The sequence below is a fragment of the Polypterus senegalus genome, chromosome 9 (genome assembly GCF_016835505.1).
Source record: "Polypterus senegalus isolate Bchr_013 chromosome 9, ASM1683550v1, whole genome shotgun sequence".
Lineage (NCBI taxonomy): Eukaryota > Metazoa > Chordata > Cladistia > Polypteriformes > Polypteridae > Polypterus > Polypterus senegalus.
The window spans coordinates 73013492-73038270 of record NC_053162.1 but is presented as its reverse complement, the minus strand read 5'-3'; the positions used below and the strand labels follow the sequence as shown (position 1 = coordinate 73038270).

The window sequence follows — 24779 nt, the reverse complement described above, 5'->3', positions numbered from 1 at the left end:
CTACTTTGTGTGGAAAACTTTATTTTTCTTGAATGCTGCTGTAAGAAATCATCTTACTTTTAAAGTGTTCTCTGCATTACCGTATCTTCCATGCATCATATCCTTCCACAAATTATTTTACTTAACAGCCCACAATTTTAAAATTGTGAGACTGCAAATGGCTGACTTTAACACCCACTGAAAAATTATGCCTTGAATAACCAAATCTAGCTCATAGTATCTTTACTGGGTAGTGCAAGCCCAGGTTCTGGCCATGGAGGCTGCTCTGTCTTTCCATTGGCTCTTGGTGAGCAGCACAGTTGTCTGGTATGCGTCCACCGGTCCAGACACTAACCTTTTCAGACATGACTGAATAAGGGGCCAAGGTGACATACATACAGTTATGTTATACTTCTCAGCTGGGATTGCACTCTTCTGCTCCGTTGATCACAGTCACTCTGGTTGGTTAACCCCTTCCAGCACAGTAGCTGGTGCAGCTGCTGCTCTTTCATGCCAGGTGCTAATTGCTGGTCTATTTGTGGTTTGGCACAAGTGTCCCTCACTTATTTTTGTATCTGTCTTTGTTGAATGTTACTGAAATTGAACTGCCTTATATTTCTTTAGTCCTGCCCTTTACATTTGCTGCCATTTAATAAAGGCAGTGCAGTAAGGGGAGGGCAGGTGTTGTGATAACCCTGGCAACATGCTAAATGAGCATCAGAAGCCTTGTGTGAACATTGTAAAGCAAATTTGCTGTAGAGATTTATTAGCTGCCCTGCCGTTTAGGTGTCCCTTGTGTCTCATGGCTATTGCTATAGTAAACATGATGGATTTTGTGGCTGCTTTCCACCAACACAATCTTTTTTTCCTCTAGGTTTCCACTGAGTTTTATAAGTGAAGCAGTGTCTGGGAGCCTGGACGGGTAGGCTCACCACTTTGTCTAATTGATTTTGCAGCCCCTAGCGTTAGTGCCGAGGGATTGACTTATCCAGCAAGGTCAGACATAGTGTAAACCTATCTGCATGGCCCTGTGAAACCCATCACCGTTCTCATATTGATGTTTATGTAGGTGCCTGGAGACAGGGGAGCCCATTCCAGATTCACTTCTCTGTCTGGACTGCACCATTCACTCACACTTTTCCGTTTTAACTCTTTCATAGTGTATCAGAAAGGCCATAAAACCAGACTTGTGGTTTCATTACTATTTGCCTTCATCTGTTTTTCCTGATGGAATGTGTGGCCCCACTCAGTGCCTGGCTTTCTTCCTGAAGTTTGGTCGCTGTCTTTCAACTGTGCCCTCTCATACTCACCTCTTCAACTGTCGCAGGACACTCAGTCCTTCTGGATTCTAGAAAGGCAGTGACACCTGACTGTAGCGCATACCCTGGCTAGGAAAGCTTGCCTTGTTTGGTTCCCTACTCAGGGCTAGAGAAGAGGGTTCATGGAAGTGATCTGGTCAGTGATGGACAGCAGCAGATCTTTGCTGCACTTGTCAGCGGCCATCAAACTTTTGTCATAATGGCAAGAGTGAGAGGAGCAAAGTGATCAGCAGCTGAACTGGTGAGCAGGTGTTCCTGGTCATTTCCAAGTGCACCAGTATCCATTTACCTTGTCATTTTCCTCTTTGCCTTTACTGTACCTGCCTGGCTGTCAGCAGTCTATCCCAAGCTTCAGTTTTGTGACTTACTCTTACTATTTTTTTAACTGTTTTTTCTATTACTTTTTAGATTTTATATATCATTTAAAAAAATTGTCAGCAATTTATTTCACACACCATACCTAATATTTTCTGGCATAAAACATAATTTATTGTATAGTAGATGTTAAGAAGATTAGATATTGGATGGATTTTGTAGGGCTTGTTTGGTTTGGTGAGTGTCTCTCCTAATATATCCCATTCCACATAAAGAATTCCATGTTCTTGCTTTAGTAGTGGTGTTCTGAAGGTTATGCAATTCAAATAACCTTTTTCAGTCTGCTGCAAAACTGACAAAGCAGTACTGCAGCCATGTAAGAATAACGATTCTCACTTTCTCAATTTATAAAGGTCTTTTCTTGTACTTTATGTTGAAACTTTTGACATGTATCTCCAATTTTGAACTTTCAAAATAATAAATATTCTTTGTTAGTCTGAGTCTTAGAATTTCAAAAGGGCAAATCTTGAACTGGAACACTGAGCATTTAAAAGTTATTTTAACTGTTAAATCTAATACAATTCAGTTTAAACTGCTACATGATACTCCTGTTCTTTTTTCCCTATCCACGTGCATTGCCACAAACTGGTAATTCAGAAATGCTTAACTAGACTGCTTAATACAACTTAAAGCTATATACCAATTGATGGCAACCTTCTCATGATTTCAAGGCCTTGCTATATTAAGCTAATTGAACACTCATTACAGTCTGTATCATTCATTTTCTGGGAGACTCTCCATGAAGATCCTTCAAATCCAGTGTTCTCCATTACATTATGTGAATGGTATTTTTAAATTCACTGCTGGCTTTCATTTGTTTTACGTATAGCTAATTCAGTAGCAGGAACTGGTTTGAACTTGAACTAAAGCACTTTGTAATAAAAAGTGTAAATATCTAATGTGATGTTTAACTGTTTAATTAAATACAAAACTAGAGAACAAATAAACCATAAGCAGTGTACAACCCACTTTGGTTCTGCCTACAATAATATAATGTTGAGTTCTGCTTTTGGCCCAGTGCAGGAAGAGTAAGATCAATTTCCATGTAAATGGTATCACGTTATAAAAGCTCTTGACCCCAAACATTTGTTCTTGTATCTTAAGCATTATCCATTAAAAACAAATTCAGGGCGTTGGCCACCACATAAGCATAGTAATAAGTAAACCTGAAAAACATGATACATGAATTGATGAATACTGGAGCAAAGCATTTTTAATAGCATTGTAAACATCTGCAGTTCAGCAATAAGATCTTTTTTATGTATTTTTTGTTTCAATCTTAGACTTAATAGTTCACAAGATTATACTTGGTATGATATAAAGTTAAAATATTACCTGGATTAATCAATTAAAATTTTCTTTGTACCCTTTTGTCTTTCAGATAGCAAAGCACAGGTTGGAACGATGCCAGATTCACCTGCTGATGTCAAAGCCCAGCCCAGGTCAACTCCACCCACCATGCCGCCTCCTCCCCCAGCTGTCACACAGGCAACGAATCGTAACACCTCTTTCACACCTACCACGAGTATGTCAAAAATATTCTCAATATTAAGTCACGAAAAGCAATTTTGTCTTTCCTTAGCTCATCAAATAAAGAATGCACATTTGAAAGTAACAATTATAACTGCATTATGTGCAGCACTACCACACTGTGTCATAATGAAAGCTTGTATATCTTGAACAGTGCATAGATTTATTTTAATTTGAGTCATTAATTACTATAAATATTACAATGAACATCTTGTTAAGGACTGTTCTAGAGTTTTAAAAAACAAAGATAATATAATGTGTTAAAACAATGAGAAAAACGTACCTGAAATCCTCATTTACACATTGAACACAAGGTGAATTGAAAATGCCACTCAATGTTTGTTTTTATTTCCTTGCTCTCCGCACTCTCCCTGGCATTATTAGCACTCTGCTTCTGCTGACTTCATTATTCATTAATGCATCACATCTGTGCCATACTGCTTTCGTCTGCCCCATTTCCTGCCCTCGACATGATCTCTGACATCTTTGTTTCTGATCAATTGTTTATTTTATTTGTCAGTAAAGGGGTGCAGTTGCTGTCACTGTGAGAGATTTCAGATTAATATTTGTTTATTTTTTTACCCCATCTTTTGTTAATAATGGACTGTAGTAATGGGTGGGATGTGGAAAGGCTTGGGCTAGATTGAAATTTCCAGCTGGCTCTTCTGTATAGGTAGCATTCTTAACTATCATAAAAACAGTATCTGGGGTGAGGAGAATTGCTTCCCTATGTATCAGAGGTATTTGTTTTATTCACTGTCCTGTGTTCAGCTGGCCTCATCTTTTCATGCTTCTCCTTTAACATACAGACTTGGCCCAATTTCCTGCACTTTACATCCTCCAGCCATATTTTAGAGAAACAAAGCTTAATATCATCCTCTAGCATGTACTTATTAAAATTTTAAAAAAAAATATTTTGTCCAGTTTTTGTGTAGGTGTGACTCATATTGATTTTTGATCACTCCATTTCATATACACAGTTTGTAGACTTACATTTGAGCCTGTTTTCTTGTTAACAGATTAGTAAAAATAAGAATGAATAGTGTATATGAGTAGCCTAAAGTATTTAATATATTGTGAAATCTTCAACATATAGTATAGTACAAAAGCAATATAAAATATCCAGCTACTCAATGGCTTCCGTGCAGAAATGCAACATTTAGCAGTCACTATGACGGCTATCAGCCAATTAATTTTTAAATCATCATGTGCAAACAACTTATAACATCCATCCATCCATCCATTTTCCAACCCGCTGAATCCAAACACAGGGTCACAGGGGTCTGCTGGAGCCAATCCCAGCCAACACAGGGCACAAGGCAGGAACCAATCCTGGGCAGGGTGCCAACCCACCGCAGACAACTTATAATATGCTCGCAAAATTTCCTTCAACTGGTGCATTGTGCTAGACAGCAACTAACTTATACCATGTTCCAGACCATACAGTTCACATTATCTGGATATTTTGTCTTGAGTGATTATATGATCATAACATACTGTACAGTGATGTCATTAGTCCGAATATGTTCTAAAGTGCAGCAGTAAAAATTAAAGAGTTACCTGCTCACATATTCCTGAAATTTCTCATGCACTTCAAAAAGAAGAGGTACCCATGTGTTCTCAGGATAGTCCATATATTTTGTTCACTTTGCTGACTTTGGTGTTGTTCTTACTGTAAACTGCAATTTGACAAAACTAATCTAAAGCTTACCCCATTCACAGCCTGACAGTTAGATGAAACATACATGCATAAGCCAACAACTAACCCAGGATGGTATGCCAGACCATTACCAGGCACACAAAACATGCCCTCATTCTCTCATACCAGGCCAGTTTAAACTAGTCAATTAACTATAAACCAGTGAGAAGACAGTGTAGCACCTTTTGCCCCAGAATGGATTAGGCTATCACCATTCAGTTATTTAAGGAAATCATTTTCCACTTAACACCATACACAGCCTCTTATGATTAGGTCATTTTGAAACTGTGAGCTCTCATCTTAAAAAAACATGGCCAAAATACAATAATAGCTATTATTATAGCTTATTATATAAATATAGCTATCTATATTGTAGCACGAAAAATAATTATAACCTAAATTATTATATTATTTTGTAAGTCTGTCAGTCATTTTCCAACCCACTATATCCTAACACAGGGTCACGGGGGTCTGCTGGAGCCAATCCCAGCCAACACAGGTCACAAGGCAGGAACCAGTCCCAGGCAGGGTGCCAACCCACCGCAGGACACACACAAACACACCCACACACCAAGCACACACTAGGGCCAATTTAGAATTGCCAATCCACCTAACCTGCATGTCTTTGACTGTGGGAGGAAACCGGAGCGCCCGGAGGAAACCCACACAGACACGGGCAGAACATGCAAACTCCACGCAGGGAGGACCCGGGAAGCAAACCATTCACTCTATTATTGAAAAGCTCTTATGTTTTAACTTAATTCACAACATTTCTGTTATTTGATGGTTATCTTATTTTCTAGTCTAGGCCTCGACATCAACTTTCACTGACGTAATGCAATTCATATGGGTCATTTATGTAGCCTGGCCCATTTTTTGTTCTCTCTGGGCCAGTACTTTCTAAACTTTTTTCCCTGGAACTCCAATTGCCCAAGCCAAGGTCTTCCAAATTCCTGATGAACACCTCAGCATAATGGGCCTGTGTATTTACAGTAGATACCGTACATAGCTAGATTTTAGAAGGGATGTAAATAACACAAACATTTTTACATATACAAACACATTTTTAACAAAAGTTAGTGACACACGCATTTCTTTATCAAGCATTTGTAAACATTTTTTATGGTTTTACACAGTACCATATTTATAATTTTCCTGTCATTATACTTGCTTTAAAGTCACAGTTAAAAGTCAACAATACTCATTTAGCTACCTCAGACAACACAGAGTTGCATGTGAGGTGGCTGCTGGCTTGACAATAAATGTCTAAAACTAAAGCCGAATGAAAATCAATATAATGGTCACCTGTGTTAGATTTTTCTGTAAATGTATGGAGGGATAAAAGAGAAACTGATTTCAGTTTAGTCCTGTATATTATTCATTGACCGCTGGCTCCTGCCCACAGAAATCAACTGGCATCCTGCACTACATATCAGGTCAGGCTGGGTTCTGCACACTTCCTAATTTGTGTTCTTCGGCTGTTTTTTTTTTTCTTTTGCATTTAATTTGTTTGAGTAATACAGAATAATTTTGGCAGGATTTTCATGTGTGTGCGTTTTGTGCTCTGCTTTATCTTTGACTACATCACATTTTACTCACAGACATTCCCTTTTTTGTGAAGGAATGTGTTTTTAAGTGTTATTTGTTTGAGAGCTTCAGTTTTCACCAGCTTGTTTTAAGAAACTGTGCATGAGTTATAAGCATATCATGCTTTACAGATGGACCATGAACAAAAAAAAATAAATCTTATTTATATTTATTATATGTATAATAAATCGCTCTTTTTATTATTAAAGTAGTCTCACGATATGGTTATTTATTTCATTGTGTCTGCTGGTTTTACTAAAGGCTAAGGAAATTTCCTTGTTTCATATTCCTACAGTCTGGAATCTTCCCTATATATATATATATATATATATATATATATATATATATATATATATATATACTGTATATATATATATATATGTTAAGCCTTATTATTTATTACCTGCTCTCCACGCTATAAGCGGACCACATATGATTAGCCACATGCTAAGTGTCCTTTAATAAAAGGGTGGTTCACTAGCATACATTTTTTCAAATTTTATACTATCAGTTATACTGTAATCAGTCTTCCTTACAAAATGAAGAACTGTAGGAAAACACGTGTAAATCATTTTAACCAATCACTATTCTGGTTCTCTATTAATAGCAAGTATTCAGCAAGGAGCACAGAAACAAATCTTATATTTTTGTAATATAAAACTAGATGCAGGCTCATAACAGTGTTACCTAGTGATGTAAAATGTGTATTTTCTTGAAATAAATTAATAGATTCTAATATATTTCTTGTAAAAACGCCATGGATTGAGAAATAATGTTTGCAAGTTTGTAATCATTAAGTACAGCAGAGGAATTACATGTTGAACATGAATGTACGCTTACATTGAGTGAGTCTGCAGCTTTCATCTGGTGAACATGAGGATGTGGACATACTGTAGTTTAACTTAGTAACACACCTGCTCTTGGAATAAAAAGTTGGTGGACCTATTTTTGGCACCCTTTTGGACAGGATCCTCTTATAGTTATGCAGCAGCATGGGAGAGAAAACACTACAGCAGGGATTCTTAACCTGAGGTCCGTGGGATGGGTTTCAGGGGGTCCGTGAAGGTCAGATAAAAATGAACATTTATATTCACTATATAGCCCAGTACTGTTGATTTTGAGTAGATGTAGTAGTAGTAGTGGTAATTGTAGTAGAAAATGTAGTAGTAGTAGATCTGTTTTAATTTACACAATTGGATTGTATTTCATAATTTTAATGAGTGGCCATTACTTTTTGCTTAAAAAAGAGTGTTTTTTATTAGAATGTTTACTTTAAAGCTTAATAATACTTTGTGTATGTCATATACATATAAGGCAATCAAATCTCGACAAATAAAGTACATTATATTCATTGCATCCCAAAGTTGTGTTTATGCTGAATATTTCTGAGGAAGGGGGTCCGTAGCTTTCATCAGATCCTTAAAGGGGTCCGTGACTGAAAAAAGGTTAAGAATTACTAGAGAAAGTTGTGATGAAGTCAAAAACTTAACAAAAAAAAAAACACAACAGCTAAACATCATCTAAAACATAACCCATCTGGGCACCTACTCACCCTGTACTAAATGCCTAAGACAAGCCAGATTTGCTACTGCTGATGTATAAATGCTTTTCCATTATTTCAGTAAACAAGGTAACCGAGGCATCTCTCTCTTTTTCTGTAAGTGCTAAATGGAAGCAGCCACTCCCCAACAGCCCTCAATGGTGCCCCTTCCACACCAAATGGTTTCAGTAATGGCCCTGCCATGTCATCGACAGCCTCTCTGTCCAATCAGCAGCTACCACCAGCTTGTGGCGCCAGACAGCTCTGCAAACTAAAGCGCTTCCTCACTACGCTGCAGCAGTTCGGCAATGACATCTCCCCTGAGATTGGTGAACGAGTCCGCAGCTTGGTCTTAGGCCTAGTGGTGAGTCTCGCTCTTTTTTTTTTTTTTTTAAACCATTCCTTTATGCTAGTCATCATTTTTGTTTACTTATTTAAGTTTTTTTGTTATTTTTAAGCATTTGGCAAGTATACCATTTAATGCTGGCTATCCTTTACAGATAGCTTATAATAGGCATCCATGAGTTCTATTTTTTCAAGCAAGCTCAAAAGCCTAATCACAACTATTTTTCTTTCTCCTCAGAACTCCACACTAACTATTGAAGAGTTTCATTCAAAGTTACAGGAGGCCACCAATTTTCCTCTGCGGCCCTTTGTTATCCCTTTCCTCAAGGTGCGAACAACACTCTGATTAAAAAATAAATAAAAACAGACACTTTTGCATTTTATTTGAATTTTGATTTTCTGTTTATGGCTTTCCAATTAACACTTATGTAGTGGAAACCAAATCTTACTTAATGTGTGTTGGTTCTCTTATTCAATACTTGTGAACAAGAAAGACATTCTGCATTCTAGTAAAGTCTTGATATACTGAAAAGCTTTCTACAAAGAAATTTTTTTATTTTCTATATAGAGTACTAGCAATGTGGCTGGGTGGCTAAGGCATGGGACTTTATATTATGCTATGTTTTATTTGGCAGATGTCTTAAATAACTTACAAGGTTGCAGATCAGTTCCCACATTTGATTTATTGTGCCTGAGCAAATCACTTAACCTGTCTGTACGCTGAAAAGGAAAAAACACTATAGTGGTGTGATGCTTCACTGCTGCTTCACCGCTCCAGAGACTAAGGTTTTAATCACAGCCTTGTCACTGCCTATGGGACATTGTACAAGTCTCCCTGTGTCCATGTGGGTGTTCTACCATATTCCCTAATACTGAAAGATTCATTTATTTGGAAACTTTATATTGGCCTGTGTTATTCAGTGTGGGTGCATGCAAGAGTGTGGCTGGAGATGGAGTGGCATCCAATACATAGTCTGTATCCTGACTTGTTACTAATGTATCTAGCACAGGCTCGAGCCGCCCACTATTCTATAATGGACAGAGCAGGTTCAGAAAAAGAATAAATAGGTGACCTATACTGAATGTGTGTATGTATATATGTGAAAATTGCACTAAGGTTCTGTTCTTGTTTAATCCCCTTAGACAGCGTTCATTAAATGTAAACTAAAGGCAGTTTATTTAATTACTGTCAAACTCTCCCAACACCCCAACAACTCAGCTTTTTTATTAGATGAACAGTAAATTCATAAATGTAGCAGGATTACTCCTTCCTGCTATCACACTGCTGTGCCAAGAATTCACCACCAAATTTGCTTTACTTTTCGGAAATTCCATGGTGTGTTGCAGACCAGACAGAATCATTACAGCCCAATAATCTCTTCTCTTTCGTTTCTTTTTAAATACTTTAGTAAAGGGGACAGTGCTTGCAGGATGATGTATTTGCCCCTTTTAATACATATTTTTAAAATGTACATTATTATTGTTTGCTTTTTACAAAAGACAGAAGACACAGTTATAAGCTCACAATCATAAAAGGCAAGTGAGCTAATATGGAAGAAAGTGAACAGATTTTAGAACATTTACAGCTATGACAACTGTAAGTATAATTTTGCTCAGAAGTAAAACACGCAGAGAAAATTCACAGTGCAAACAGAGTGCAAATGACATGAATTAAATACTCGTAGTAAGATTCATTAATGGCAACTCTTGGTCAGTATGGTCAAAAGGATCCCATTTGGGAATCACTGGTGTAGAGTGCTGCAGTAAAAAATGTGATTTTAAAGCACACTGCATTTCTAGTGTTATTTATTTTTAGTTTGGAGAAAATGCACAAGGTAGTTATTCATTTAGAATACAGGAAATAGATAACATTTGCAGGATTACAAAGGGTGGTAGTCCATTTCTGTAACCACAAATATTAAGGCCTGTTTTTGTACAACCCATGTGCAGCCTATCTCATATGCATGTGGCATATATCTATGAACACTGCGAGGAAGGCAAGATCACAAGTTGCTGATTTGTGCAATTTTTTTCAGCCCTACTGGTGGACCTTTTAAGCTTGCTTGTTGGGTGCTGTCCACCTTTTCCACTTTATTGTGAGTTTCTGTACAAGTCTGCTCCAGAACATCAACAGTGCACTTAAGCAATTAATGACCCCTGCTGACCCATGACATTCTGCTCTTCTGGGTTACAATGCACTGTGTTGGTGAGAACGTCCCAGCTCTCAGACTATAGCAGAAACACTAGCTTATTACTGTGCCAATAAATGAGAAAGAGAGATAGAGAGGCAGATATAGAGACAGATGGAGCCATGGAACCTGTTCTCTGCCAGATCACCATTTAGTATCTGCTTATTTTGTACGTAATTATCTGAGTTGTTCTTTTAGCCATTAAATTTTAGACAAGTCACGGATTTCAGAATATGAAGGTGAAATCCTAGATATGGCACCTTTTTTCCACAAAAATCAATTTCTGACAAGGATGTGCATTTCAGATAACAGTTCCAAGAGAAAAAAAAATGCAGCCCCCAATCCCAATGCTGTCTGCAAGCAAAATGACGAGCTGGGCCCCATATGGCCAGCATTTGCAATTCATTAAAACTGGCACACTTCTGTTTATTCTAAATCTGTCTCCCTGCAATCTTTGGGGAGGCTGAGCGATGGTGTTCAGCAGGAAAAGAAGATTTCACAACAGATGTTCATGCCCGCTCACACCAAGGGCTTTTTCTATGTGTGTGTGTGTGTGCTCTTCAGGATCATCTGCCTATAAGTAAAATTGCTAGCCAGCCGTTGCTGAAAGGAGTCCGATTATTAGGCACATCATCTACCTGTATGATAGGAGTGAAGCCTCTGCCCACTCCTATTAACTGCCCACAAATCATCTATTTGGAAAAACAGAAATCTATACCTCTATTTTTATATAGCCGTAACAGTTAAGTGATACCTCACATAAATTATAGAAAAATATAAAGTGACATATACTGGTGTGGCAGATTGAAAGTGGTCACTGGTAACAAGATCCGAACAAGGTGAATTAAGTGTGTTCCTCCAGAAATTGTTAGAACAACATATGTTGTAAAACTTCAAAGCTTGCTACCTCACCCACTCCATCTCCCATTGCCATTCACTTTTTTTTTTTATTACTTTTTGGTAGATGAAGTTTCTAAACATGTTACTGCTGACTGCTTTGTTCAGCAGATGCAGCCTCCTCCCTTCCCTTCTCTCTCCCTTGCTTGCCTGCTCTCCTGATCTATCTAGCAGACTCTCTCTCTCTCTCCTCACACATAAACACACACACACCCACGCTCACAATATGGTGGCTGCCCCCTATGAAACAGAACACATTTCAGCAGAATAGAGATCCATTTCTGGGAGATGCATGATTAACGCATGGGAAACTGGCAAGGTGTCAAGCAGTAACAAGTACAGAATGAGCATATTAAACAACAAATAGCAGCCGTCTGGGCTCTGTCTCATCATGACTCTTCCATGCACATTTCCTTCTTGCATGGTGATAACAGCTGGATAAACAGAGAGTTTTCACTGCATCCCTGTAACCTAAAGAACTGCTCTTGACTTTTTTTCAGATTAAATAGCTATCAAGGTCTATTAAATCAAAAGTAATATTTTGTTTGGTTTTTATTTTGTATTTTTTTTTAGCTTTAAGAGTTATTTTTCCCTTATTTTGTCTTCTCCATTCAATTCAATTCAGGCAAACCTGCCGCTGCTCCAGCGTGAACTTCTGCACTGTGCCCGGCTTTCAAAGCAAACCCCAGCTCAGTACTTGGCTCAGCATGAGCAACTGCTGTTGGATGCCAATGTCAGCTCTCCACTGGATTCCTCCGAAATGTTGCTGGAAATCAACGAGCACGGCAAGAGGAGGACACCTGACAGGTATCTCAAGCAAAAACAGCCAAACGTTTTATATAGTCCCTTTCATAGTGAGTATATAGTGATTACAATGCACTTTAGTCAAGTATATAAAGAACCCTTCGACACTGTACTAAGCAAAGCAGTTGAAACACTAATACACATAATGGCAACAAAATGTAAATATGATGTTTAATATAATCAGAAGAGGAAAAATGGCAACCCAGCTCTACATATTAAATACATTAATCCATCCATTTTCTAAAAGCACGCTTTCTATTTCAAGGTCACAGATAACAACAAACTGTTTCAAAAGCTTTCAGACACAACTCAGAAATCAACCTTGGATGAGATGCCAGTTAGTCAAAAGGCACTTTTATGCACATACCTACACTCACTCATGCTAGACCACAACAAAGTCATAAAATAAGCTACAATGCAGATTTTTGAAAGAACTAACAACTGGGAGCCTGATCGAATCGGGCAACAAATTCTACGTTTGTGAAATCCATACTTTCTCTGCAAAGAATTATTTGTTTTTTTAAGTCCTTGAAATGATTTTGTTATCATGGCACTGATTTGTAACCTGATTTGATGAGCTTCTTGTTTAAACGGGGCTGTAAGACGTGAACTCAGCTCTTTGGCGCACCTCATTTGAGTTTTTCCGTCAAACAAATTTTCAAAACAAACCGTATTTTACGACTCTAATCAGAGTCGGAGTAATAATTATGTTTGGCATGGTCATTTTATGAGAGATCGGCTAAAATTTAAACAATGACCGTTGATAATACCCAGCCGTCATTACTCAGTTTGCCAATAGATGTCAGATGATGGATGCCAAAACCAAACTGCCCAAAGATAGATTTCGATGTACCAAGCAAATGGTGATACGTTCTAAATTGCTTACGGTTCCGGAGCTGATGAAGGGTTTAAGTCAGTTGACGATGTTAGTCCTGGAAAGTACGCCCCACCAAACCAACGTTCCAAAAACCAACTGAACTTACTGTTACCTGCACGAACCAACACCGACTTACTATACTCGGCCGTCCAGTGGCGTCACTGTAGCATTCGAACATTCTTAGCCAATCATGCAATATTGCATCCGCGTTTGCCACGTTATGTTCTAACTACAGAGGCAGAGTCCCATTGCTTGGTTCTAACTTGTATTGAGTTGAGGTATTAAAGTGAACACCATACATACAGATATATCAAATTATATATAAGAATGCCTTTGAGGAAGAACTGGCAGAAGCCACAGAAAACTTGCATACCCCAAATGAACAGTAAAGTTAGAGCCCTGTGGCTTGATGGATCCTTTTGAAGATGTTTCTTCATGTATCATTTCTGGAGACCCCTCCAAGTTAGGCAAGCCAATTTGATAACTGCACTTTTTGACCAACAGGGCTTTGTGGCTCAGTTTTATCAGAACCACAAGTAGAGCAGCTACCCAAGGCTTTTACATTCACAAGGTCTTGGCATGAGGAAAGCTTCATTTTCCAATTATGGGAGGGAATGATGCTCAAACGAAAATAAAAATTCAGAAAAGTCAAGCCAGAAAAAGATCAGAACCTTGAAGGAATAGAATGATGGTGCAGTGATTAACGTTGCTACCTTACACATCCAGGGTCACAAGTTTAAATCTTGCATTCAGTTGTTGTCTGTGTGGAATTTCACACATTTTCCCTATTTTCTTCCCACATTCAAAAAGGCATGCATATGAGTTTGACTACTGATTCCAAACTGGCCCTATGCAAGTATGGGTGTGTTCTATACTTGTGCTTGATTTTTGCTGCAGCACTATTCACCAATGACCATGCGGTCATTGTGGAAAGAAACTACAGAAATATAATACATAATAAAATAAAAAAAAAAAAAAAACACCTACAAACTAAACTCACTTGTGTTCCAATACTATCTTGTACCCAAATCATAAATCTAGGCAATATGGCATGAAATTCCGCCAGCTTTTTAATTTTACTTACAATAGTATTGATTGACTAAAACTCTAAGGTGGTTTTAGGATGGGCCCAATGAACCATAGCAATTTATTTCTGTGCATGGTTTATATTGTTCTCCTCTCAGTGTACCAAATTTTATTTTATATCACCTTTTTGCATAGATATAATGACAAAGACTTTCAGTGTTTAGCATGAGGTAATGCTCTGCTTATTTATTCACATAATATTTCTAATATCGATAGGCACATATATACATAACAATGAAAAGTTTCATCAACTTATTGTCAATCTAACAAGTAATATTACTTTATTTAGCATCTTGTGTGATGGGCAATGTCCCAAACCATATTATTTGTACAGTAAGCTATTTCACCATTTGTGCTGTCTTGTGGTTTTATCACATAGCTTTGAGATGTTGAACAAAGGAATTGCTTGGATTTTCGATTGCTCTTGCCAGAAGGTACAGTATAGGCATACAGTGACTGTTAAATACATACTATACTCTGAGTTTATCTTTTTTAGCTACACTTAGTTTGCCATAGCCACAATGAACACACAATAAAGCATATTATCTACTATCGTTACTAGTGTCCTAGACTGAAAATTAAAGAGAAAACATATTCAAAAGACTTTCTTCCTATAGTGCAGCTCTACTACAAGTCTGCTAAATCACTGCACTTTTTTCTGTTTCATGAAATTAGCTACCGGTTCTCCTGAATTCACTTTTATTTTGATTAGTCTTTTCATAGAGTAGGACTGTTGTTCACAGTTGTCTCTATCTATCTATCTAAACATATGGATTTTATTTGCTTCTGGCATTGCAGACCCTCGAGAAAGTACGAAGACATTCAGGATGTACATTATTTAGAGCAGATGTCTGCAGATAAGCATAAACAGGCAGAAGCATTATATCATGGTGCTTTTAGAGGGAATGTTAAATCTTTTTATTTTTGCCATTTAAATGTAAAAACCTTAATTGTACCATAATAAATATTGGTTATAGTTGTCATATGTGCCAATGTCAGACCATATCACTTTTTTGCTTTAATTGATCCTTTCTGCTTTCTCATCTTAGGACCAAAGAGAACGGGTCAGAGCGAGACCCCCTGCACTCAGAGCACCTCCCGAAGAGACCGTGTACAGTGAGCCCCAGCCAGCGATACAGCCCAAGCAATGGGGTCCCTCCTCATGCTCCACCCAATGGGATGCCTTCCCACCCTCCAAATGGTCTGGCGCACCCCACACCCCCACCTCCACAACACTACCGCTTGGAGGACATGGCACTGGCACATCACTACCGCGATACATATCGACATTCAGAACACCGGGACATTCGGGAGAGACATCGACAAGTGGGTATGTTGGCAAACAAGCAAAGTTGCTGACACTGGAATATGATTAAGTGAAAACCATTTCAAGGCTCACCAGCAATTCCTTTATTGCACCAGTCAAGCCAATCCTCAATAGTTCCTGTCACACTCAAACATTATCTAGCCAGCTCCCATACAACTGTTCCTCTCCACCAAATGTCCTAATGGTGGTATGTGCAAGATTGTCACCCTGACTCAGTACATCATGGAGCGTAAGGCTGTGAATCATCCATTCATTATAAAATACTGATAAGACCACAGGGGAGCAAGATATTTCATTTCATGAGAGATGTCAGGGCTCACACAACATCCTGAAATGAATGGTGAAATTGTGAGTTGGTGATAGTGAGTGAAATTACACCCTTGTTATTGCCAGTTCAGGCAAAAAGTGGGGTGATTTAAACGTGCTAATCTGCCAACACTAATGTACCTACAGAATGCCAAGTAGGTGTGGGCTACCAGTAGGTCCAGGTCTCCAGAATTATGAATGTCCAAAAATATCTGTCATTTAATATTATAACTGACCTTGGAATAGTTTATTTTCTCCAGGGATGCTGCTGACTGGAATTTTTACATTTTCCTCTCATCTGTTGTCAAAAGATCATAAATTAACATATACTGTACTTCTCCTTTTTGTGTTAAGATTGAATTTGCTTTGTTAATTGTGTTTTTAAACCCATGTGCATTTCATAATTGGCAAAGCTTATAATTATATTTTACCTGTGAACTTGTTACAGTGCTCTGAGTCTGCACTCAGTGAGGATCACTGGCTTGACTTGTTTTAGTCGCCATCTGTCAACCCAGAGTTTGCCTGAAGTAACAGGCAGGGGAAGATGACAGAATATAAAATGCTCACTCATTGGTCAGACCCACTTACAAGCAGTAACACAAAAGACTGAGAATGAACAAAACCATGAGATATATAAATTAATTAATGACTTCTTTTATCAAAATACAGAAAATATAAATTCTCCCTATGATATAAAAGAAAATAAAAATCGAAAATGGTTATCAATTTAGTATTATTTCCTTAGATTTTAAAATCCTTTATAATTATTGTTTGCTGGTTGAATGTAAAAGTAGCATGCAAAATGCAGCACTGTGATTGTGGGATTCCATTAGTGCTCCATTCTAGTCTGAATACTGAAATCTTACTCTGTTATTGTAGGATATACTATTAACCAAAAAGAAAGGCATTTAAGATATGGATATATTATACAGACTAATTGCATCATATACGAATATCCAATCTTCCAGTTAAAGCCACTCCAATGTGTACGTCTGATCAGCATCATGGAGAAAGGCCACTTTTTGTAACACATATGCACTTCTGTGCTGGAGAGCAGAAGTCACACCCTTACTTGCTAAGGGAATGTTGATAGCTTCAATAGCAAAATTGTTGGTTTAAATTCATTCCTTTGGAACATGTGCATTTTACTTTTTTATAAGTAGATATCCAAACTTTACAATAATTTTCTTTTCTTTTCTGTGCTTTGTTTTGGAGCAGAATCAGGCTAAAAGTAACATACTTAATGAAACCCTTTCATAGGCTACTGCTACAGGTCTGTTGCACTGACAATAGAGGAACACCGTTTTGAGGAGAATGGAGGCTAAAGTAAAAGGAAGCATCCTAACAATGATCTTCTTCTGAAGTCATATTTGAGCCTATTTTGTTGCAAACCCATCAATTTGTAGCAATTGTTTTAGAGCAATATACTGTAGCATGTGCTTAAAATTTATATTTAGGAATCAGTTTTGAATTTGAGGCTTTCAAATGTCTGATGGGTAATCATGGTGTCATAGACTGTTCTAGTACCCCCAACATTTTGCACCTTCTAAGAAGCAAATCTTACAAAAATGGTCAGTAGTTTTCTTAAGCTTAAATATAAGAGTAAAGTATACCAATTCATATTTTTAAAAATGTTCTTGTCCTGAAATTTCAGCCTAGAGTAACTCCAATGCTTCTTTTGTCCTGCAGCCATGCATGCTGCTCGCCAGGAAGAAGTAATTGATCATCGTTTGACGGATCGGGAATGGGCAGAAGAGTGGAAGCATCTTGATAATGTACGTCCCCTCAGCACATGAGAAATTTCAACACTTAGAGAGAAAAAAAAAAACCAGGAGTTTGGAAATAGAAAATATCTGTAGAAAATGAGAAACTAAGCCTATAGTTATACAATACAGTGCCTTAAAGTATTGTTTTTATTTCTGGTGATGCATAAATAGGAGGATAGTATTTTAAGCGTTACATCCTTTACTTCTATAGATAAGTGCAGGACTTTATTTTTAATTTTTCCAGATTTTCTAAAGAATAACTGTCAGGGTTTTGGGTCAGAGTCTAATCAGCCACGTGACAGAAACCAGTCCCGGACAGGGTGCCAGTCTGTCACATGCTAATTAGTGTCTCTAAATTAGTCCTGGATGAGTGACTGTGATTGTTTCTGACAGCATCCTAACACACATCTTCGAGATGCTGATGAAAAACTAAAGTATCTATGCTAAATGCAAAGATGAGCATTACATTTACATTTCATGTACACAATGAGCACACTGGGATTAAAACCCAGAACTTTAAAGCTATTTTTTAGAAGTGCTAAAAACTACTATGACATTCCAACATGGAATTCTAAACATATTTTTTTTTTAATTGAATTTATTAACAGCAAGTAACATTCTCTGCGGTGGGTTGGCGCCCGACCCAGGGTTTGTTTCCTGCCTTGCACCCTGTGTTGGTTGTGATTGGCTCCAGCAGACCCCCCGTCACCCTGTAGTTAGGATATAGCAGGTTGGATGGATGAATGGAAGTAACATTCCATACAAACAAGTCAAACTTAATAATAAAATCTAAATTTAATTTAATTTAAGATTCAATTAAAAACACTTCAATAGACATTTACTAGGGGATTGGACCAGTGCATTATGATAGTCCTTTTTTTTTTTTTTTAGTTACTGAACTGTATCATGGACATGGTTGAAAAAACAAGAAGGTCTCTCACAGTACTTCGGCGATGCCAAGAAGCAGACCGGGAAGAAATGAATCACTGGATAAGACGTTATAGTGATGCAGAAGATATGAAAAAAGGTGGGAGCTCCACCCAGCGTCCTCCTCCTCCTCTTCCTCCTCACAACTCCTCCTCTTCCTCTTCCTCGAACACCAACAGTTCCTCTAACACCTCCGAGGCACAGCCGCTAGGTATTACTGACAGAAAACAGTAAATAGGAGTGTGCCTGCTTCTTGAAATTTAAATTAATTTATACTTTACCAGAACTTTATTTAAAAATTTTTACCTGTTAAATCATTTAGGTTGTAGTCTTGCATCTTGCACAATTGTTAGTTTGTATGAAGAATTTGGGGGATTAATGTTTGAGAATCCCTTATAAACAAATTAAATTGACTGTATGCATGCAGCGTCAGGGAACTCAGATTAAGGAGATGCTAATGCTTTCTTTACAATATACCATAAATAATTTTTTTAATATGTTTTAGAGATTCACCGTGATTTTTTGCACAGACCGCCATCAGGGTACATGCCTGAAGAAATCTGGAGAAAAGCAGGTAAGATATTCATTTGTTACTTCTATAATTTTAAAGTAGAAGAGGATTAATCTGAGAACAGTCTAGTGGCAAATGTAAATATAACTGAAAGCTGGAATATCATCTTTATGAAAAATCACTGCAGTTAAAAAAACTGTGAAAATGCAGTAAACAGATTTATTGTAGTAAACAGTGTAGTTTAGTTAGACTGCACCCAAAACTGCACTAAACTCTTAAGTAACGTATTAAGAACTGGGTGTAAGATGAGAAAAAAATGGCCCTGTTGAACTGTAGTTGGGCTACATTAAAACTCTGGGGTTTTTAAAATCCATTTACTGCATTTTCACTCACAGTAATGCAATTTTAATTGCAGTTGTTTTTCATACAGGTAATGCAAGCATCCCTCTGTCACCAGCAATAAAACAGATGCAAAGCAAACAGGGTGAGTGAACACACCAGTTTTTTATTATACATTGTCTCTGCCCAGAGACAAGAATCCTGTTCAAAAGTTAGTTTTAGGACCATGTTTGCTGAAAAAGTGACATTCGCATATTGATCAAAGTAATTTACTTAAATATCTTTTGATCTCAGAACCAAATTAAAATGTATTTCCTGATGCCAGTATATTACATGTTATATGACTTAATAAAAATATACATGCACAAGAATTTCTACCAAAGTGAAACATACTTTGACAAGTATCCAGTGATTTTCAGAGGAAAAAATGAAATGATGTTTATTTCAATAATTACTAAGTCTTTATTTTAGATTACTCATTTCAAAGTGTATAGCATTAAAAGATGTTTAATAGCCAATAAGAATAAAGTACAAAATAAGAAAGTAGTGGAAGATAATAGAGTCACAAAATAAATTGGGGAAAATATTTCAGAAGTGTCAAGAAATAACATCAAATCCATCCATCCATCCATCCATCGTCCAACCCGCTGAATCCGAACACAGGGTCACAGGGGTCCGCTGGAGCCAATCCCAGCCAACACAGGGCACAATAAAAAGGAATCAATCCCGGGCAGGGTGCCAACCCACCACAGGACACACACAAAGCACACACTAGGGCCAATTTAGAATCGCCAATCCACCTAACATGCATGTCTTTGGATTGTGGGAGGAAACCCACGCAGACACGGGGAGAACATGCAAACTCCACGCAGGGAGGACCCGGGAAGCAAACCCGGGCCTTCTAACTGCAAGGCAGCAGCGCTACCACTGCGCCACCATGCCGCCCACACATCAAATCAAAATGTAAAACAATAAAATAAAAAAACGTGGGAATAATTTTGTAATAAGAACTGATAAACAGCAGAGACGGTTCAACATTATTACAACAATTTCAAAAATTTTAGGTATAAAATAATTACATAACACGGTAGATCATGAGCTCTATAATTAAAGGATATAACAGGCTTCAGCATCCTTGGGTTACCCAACTTTAGTGAACTAGATTAAGAATATTGAAGCAAGGCAGTTAAATGTTGTAAATTTTGATTGTTATATGGACTCAGTGGTGCTGGTATAGACAACAACTCTCTGAAGCCTTAAATGGGATAAACAGGCTTGGATAAACGGGCTTTATCTTACATTGTGTTTCATTATGGGAGTAGAATGGTGGTCCAAACATTTGACACTGTAGCCTTATACTTTAAAGAACCATGATTTGATTCAGCTAGGATACTGTCTTTGTCAAGTATGGATGTTCTTTCTGTGTATGCATTCGCATGGGTGTCTTCTGACATCCTTATGACATGCCATGTCAGCTGTAAACTGTTCAGGAATCTGTGCATTTGGTATGCCTCATGATGGACTGGCATCCTTTCCTCGACTTTCTCATATACTGAGATAAAGTTCAGCAGAACCACTTCCAATTGTGCAGTATTTCTCAAATATCAAATCTCTTTGTTTCTCATCATAACTGAATGAAATCAGTACACAATCATTCATCTCTATTTAGATAGATAGATAGATAGATCGATAGATAGATAGATACTTTATTAATCCCAAGGGGAAATTCACATATATTTATAATCAAACTTTATATACATTTATAATCAAACTTTAAATTAAAATTATATTTTCACTCTTAGGGAGGTTGAAAATGGTGGTGGAATTTTTTCATGATTACATGTGCATTACCAAGATTACGTGTAAAGTAAAAAGAGTTATAGTCACCTAAAAAGATAGAAAAAGTGTTAGTATTATATAATATTTGTTGCAATAAATTGCTATATTTAAAACTGCAATTAGCTACATTTAATTATGATTATGATGTCGGAAACAAAAAAAACCCCCATAAAATTAAATGTATTGCCAGAAACACAACAGGGATGTAGCAGCTCATTGCTCCCATTACATCTTTATATTTACATGACATGTTCAATGTTTCCACATTATTGTTAAACTGATGATGTATAAATTTAAATAAAATTAATAACAGTTATTGAAATAATATGTATTATACTGAACAGTTTTTAATATTGTGTATACATTTATATTTCCATGATACAAAAAATTTGGATGGTTGTTTAAATAAAATACTACTTCTAGTTGAGTAATTTTTCTTAAATTTTATATCTGTTTGCTTTTTATCATTATAAATATATATAGAAAATCTGTAATTATAACCATAGTTTATTTGAAAATTAACGAAAGTATTCAGTTAAAGTACCACTTCCGGTTGCGTGATTTTTCTCAAATTTCATATCTACTTATTTTTCATCATTCCTAATATCCTCACAAAATTTGAATCATGTACCTTTATTTATAGCCTTAGTTTACTTGAAAAAAACTGAAATGTGTTCAGGTAAAGTACCACTTCCGGTCGGCAGAAGTGGCCCAAAAGTTGATAGGATTCCTTATTTCTGATATAAAGCAGGTGTACAAAATCTTATTGACCCAGGTCAAAGCATTTTCGAGTTATCGTGTTTACACACACACAGGCAGACATAATTTCAAAAATGGTAGTTTCAGACTCAGGAAGGTCTAAACCATCAAGATTCATCAAAATCTCGAGGTCAAATTTTTTCACAATTCCTATACTTTCTCTATACTATGTATACAAGAAAGTAAAAATGGAGGATTTTTACATGGACTTTGAACAATAAGACCAAGGGAGTTTAAATATCAGATTTAGGGAAGCTGTTTATGATAGTATAAGGCACAGATGTGAATAAGTATTTGGTGAGAGGTTAATAGCAGGACTCTTGGACTGCTTTTAGTCTGCTGTTGTTCATCAATAAAGATAAAGTAACTCAGTTAAGATTTAAATTTGCCCTGACTTCTGTGTCAGATAGATGAGAGGATATAAACATGGTGCAAACAGTAGCCATTGTTTTTTGAAACTGCAATATACATATACATATCAAACAAGATGAAATCCATTCTCATTGGCTAAAGATTCCAGAGATCATAGAAGACAAATAATATTAAAGTAAAACTGTTAAACATAAGGTAGCACATATAACTGATGCAATTTTTTTATGTTCATACAAAATAAATAAATAATCAATGAATAAACATAAACTATGCTATGTTTATGACTGACATCCTATAATAATCCAAAATTAATTATGACTAGACATAGAATTTCTGGGATACAACCTTCTCTAGGAAAAGACCTGCTTTAAAAGGTTGTTTTCTTGTTTTTGAAATTAGTTTAAACAAGTTATTACATCTATTAAAAATAAAGAATCATATGCGCTTAGTATGTAAAACCTTTCCACATGAGTTGTGTATTTATAAAGAAAAAAACTACTAACCCAAGAAGCCGTTTAAACATAGGTAGCCTGTGACATTTAGGTAAGATATTAAAAATGTAGGCAGGCTTCAACTTTCTTTGAATAATGGTATTTTTATTCTACAGAAGAGGCTGTGAATGAAGTGAAGCGACAGGCGATGTCAGAGTTGCAGAAGGCTGTGTCAGATGCGGAGCGCAAGGCACATGAGATGATTTCTGCTGAGAGGTCCAAAATGGAACGAGCACTAGCTGAAGCTAAAAGACAAGCCTCAGAGGATGCACTAACAGTTATTAACCAGCAGGAAGACTCAAGCGAGGTGAGGAAATTCAGGCTTTTTACACTTAAGACTTCTGTAACAGATCATTAGTTAATGCCTTTTTGTGGGCATTGTGCTGGACAGCAGGTATCTTAAAGGTTGACACAATCAAAAATATACATCTTAGAAGCCTTGTAAAATACTACACAAGTGGGTGTTCCCAAAGTATTCATCAATTGTGTGCTGTTGTGGAAAAGTCATGCACTGCATTGGTCCTGAATGGACAAAACAAACAGTAAATAGAAAATAAATGAACATGAGGATGACACTATGCTATTCTATGTACTGCTGTGCTTCCCTTACATAAAATAACCCCATCTTAATGAAAGCCTAACTCTGAAAGAAACCTGTTAAGCTAAATTTAGGCAGCTCGGAAACAACCACCAAACTCTATTAATATGATGGTGTGGGAGGTATATAAATGATTAATGATATAGCTCACATTTATGTTGTACACTACATGGATCCCCAAATGAGCTTTTGAAACAGTTTTTTCAATCAATTATAACTTAGACATGGTTATCCATTTATCATTTATTTATACAAAGTTCTCTTAGTGTTACTGTTGTTGAACAGTACTGCAATTAGTAGCTCAGAAGTAACAAGACTGAAACATTAATTTACAGAAATTCACTTTTTTCAATTTGAAAATGTAATTAACCTATAAATTTCCAATTTATATTTTTCCATTTCAGTAATATTTCAAATAAAACATACCTGTGATTAAAGAAAGTACTTGAAATGAATTCAGTCTTTTTGTAATTATGGCCTCACCTGTATGTGATGTCTGTTTAAACTAATGATTTTCTTCCAGTTTTCTCATGTTTTCTATATGGCTAATGAAGCCTTGGAGAAGATCAAACAGCCCGGCTGCCTGTTGAGGATACATGTCTTTGGTTATTAGAGTTTAACATCATTCATATCTTCATTTACAAAAGGTTTTGGCAACTTTCAATGCTGTATTCAGCATATATATTTTCAAATACTATTGGTTCCTGCCTTGCGCCCTGTGTTGGCTGGGATTGGCGCCAGCAGACCCCGGTGACCCTGTGTTCGGATTCAACGGGCTGGAAAATGGATGGATGGATATTCAGCTAGTGTATTACATTTTAGCACATTACCTTTTCAGTTCACATACATTAGGATTCAAAGATGATTTGTCACTGGCGGCATAAGCAATATAATTATAACATGTACATATATGTAAAAATACAGTAGCTATGTTTTCAGGTTAGAAACCAGTGGCAGCATTTCTCACAGTGTATTTATTTATTTTTGTGCAAACGGGTGTCTAATTAGCCACATATGATATAATTATGCTGGTAGTTTGATTACATTTCTGCCTCATACTTTCAGGAACCTTGGTTTGATTCTCAGCCTGGAACACTGTGTAGAGTTTGCACAGTCTCTTTGGGTTTAGCATGTATTTTTTTCTAGATGCTTGTCAATCCCACTCCATGTAAAATTCAAATGTCATTTCTGAAATAAATGTATGTGTGTACACATCAGTGAATCCCGTGAGGAACGGATGTCCCATCCAGAGTTGGTTCCTGCCCCATTACAAGTACAGTCAGGATTTTCCTGCTTCCTGACAACATTCTACTGGAG

The 24779-nt window shown here is 36.9% G+C and overlaps 1 protein-coding gene across 7 annotated transcripts in view; it reads left to right on the top strand.

The window, feature by feature from the left end:
• Positions 1–24779, top strand: part of cbfa2t3 (CBFA2/RUNX1 partner transcriptional co-repressor 3) — a 112640-nt gene that overhangs the window by 84188 nt on the left and 3673 nt on the right. For 3 of the 7 annotated variants that reach the window (XM_039763273.1, XM_039763279.1, XM_039763278.1), the window contains exons 2-11: positions 3055–3198; positions 8152–8393; positions 8613–8702; positions 12086–12267; positions 15277–15557; positions 17550–17635; positions 18518–18764; positions 19059–19127; positions 19495–19548; positions 22981–23171. In XM_039763273.1, the coding sequence (XP_039619207.1) occupies positions 3055–3198; positions 8152–8393; positions 8613–8702; positions 12086–12267; positions 15277–15557; positions 17550–17635; positions 18518–18764; positions 19059–19127; positions 19495–19548; positions 22981–23171 (1586 nt within the window). Of the gene's footprint in view, positions 1–1479; positions 1540–3054; positions 3199–8151; positions 8394–8612; positions 8703–12085; positions 12268–15276; positions 15558–17549; positions 17636–18517; positions 18765–19058; positions 19128–19494; positions 19549–22980; positions 23172–24779 lie in introns of those variants that run through there. The other 4 variants (XM_039763280.1, XM_039763276.1, XM_039763277.1 and 1 more) reach the window with 4 other exon arrangements.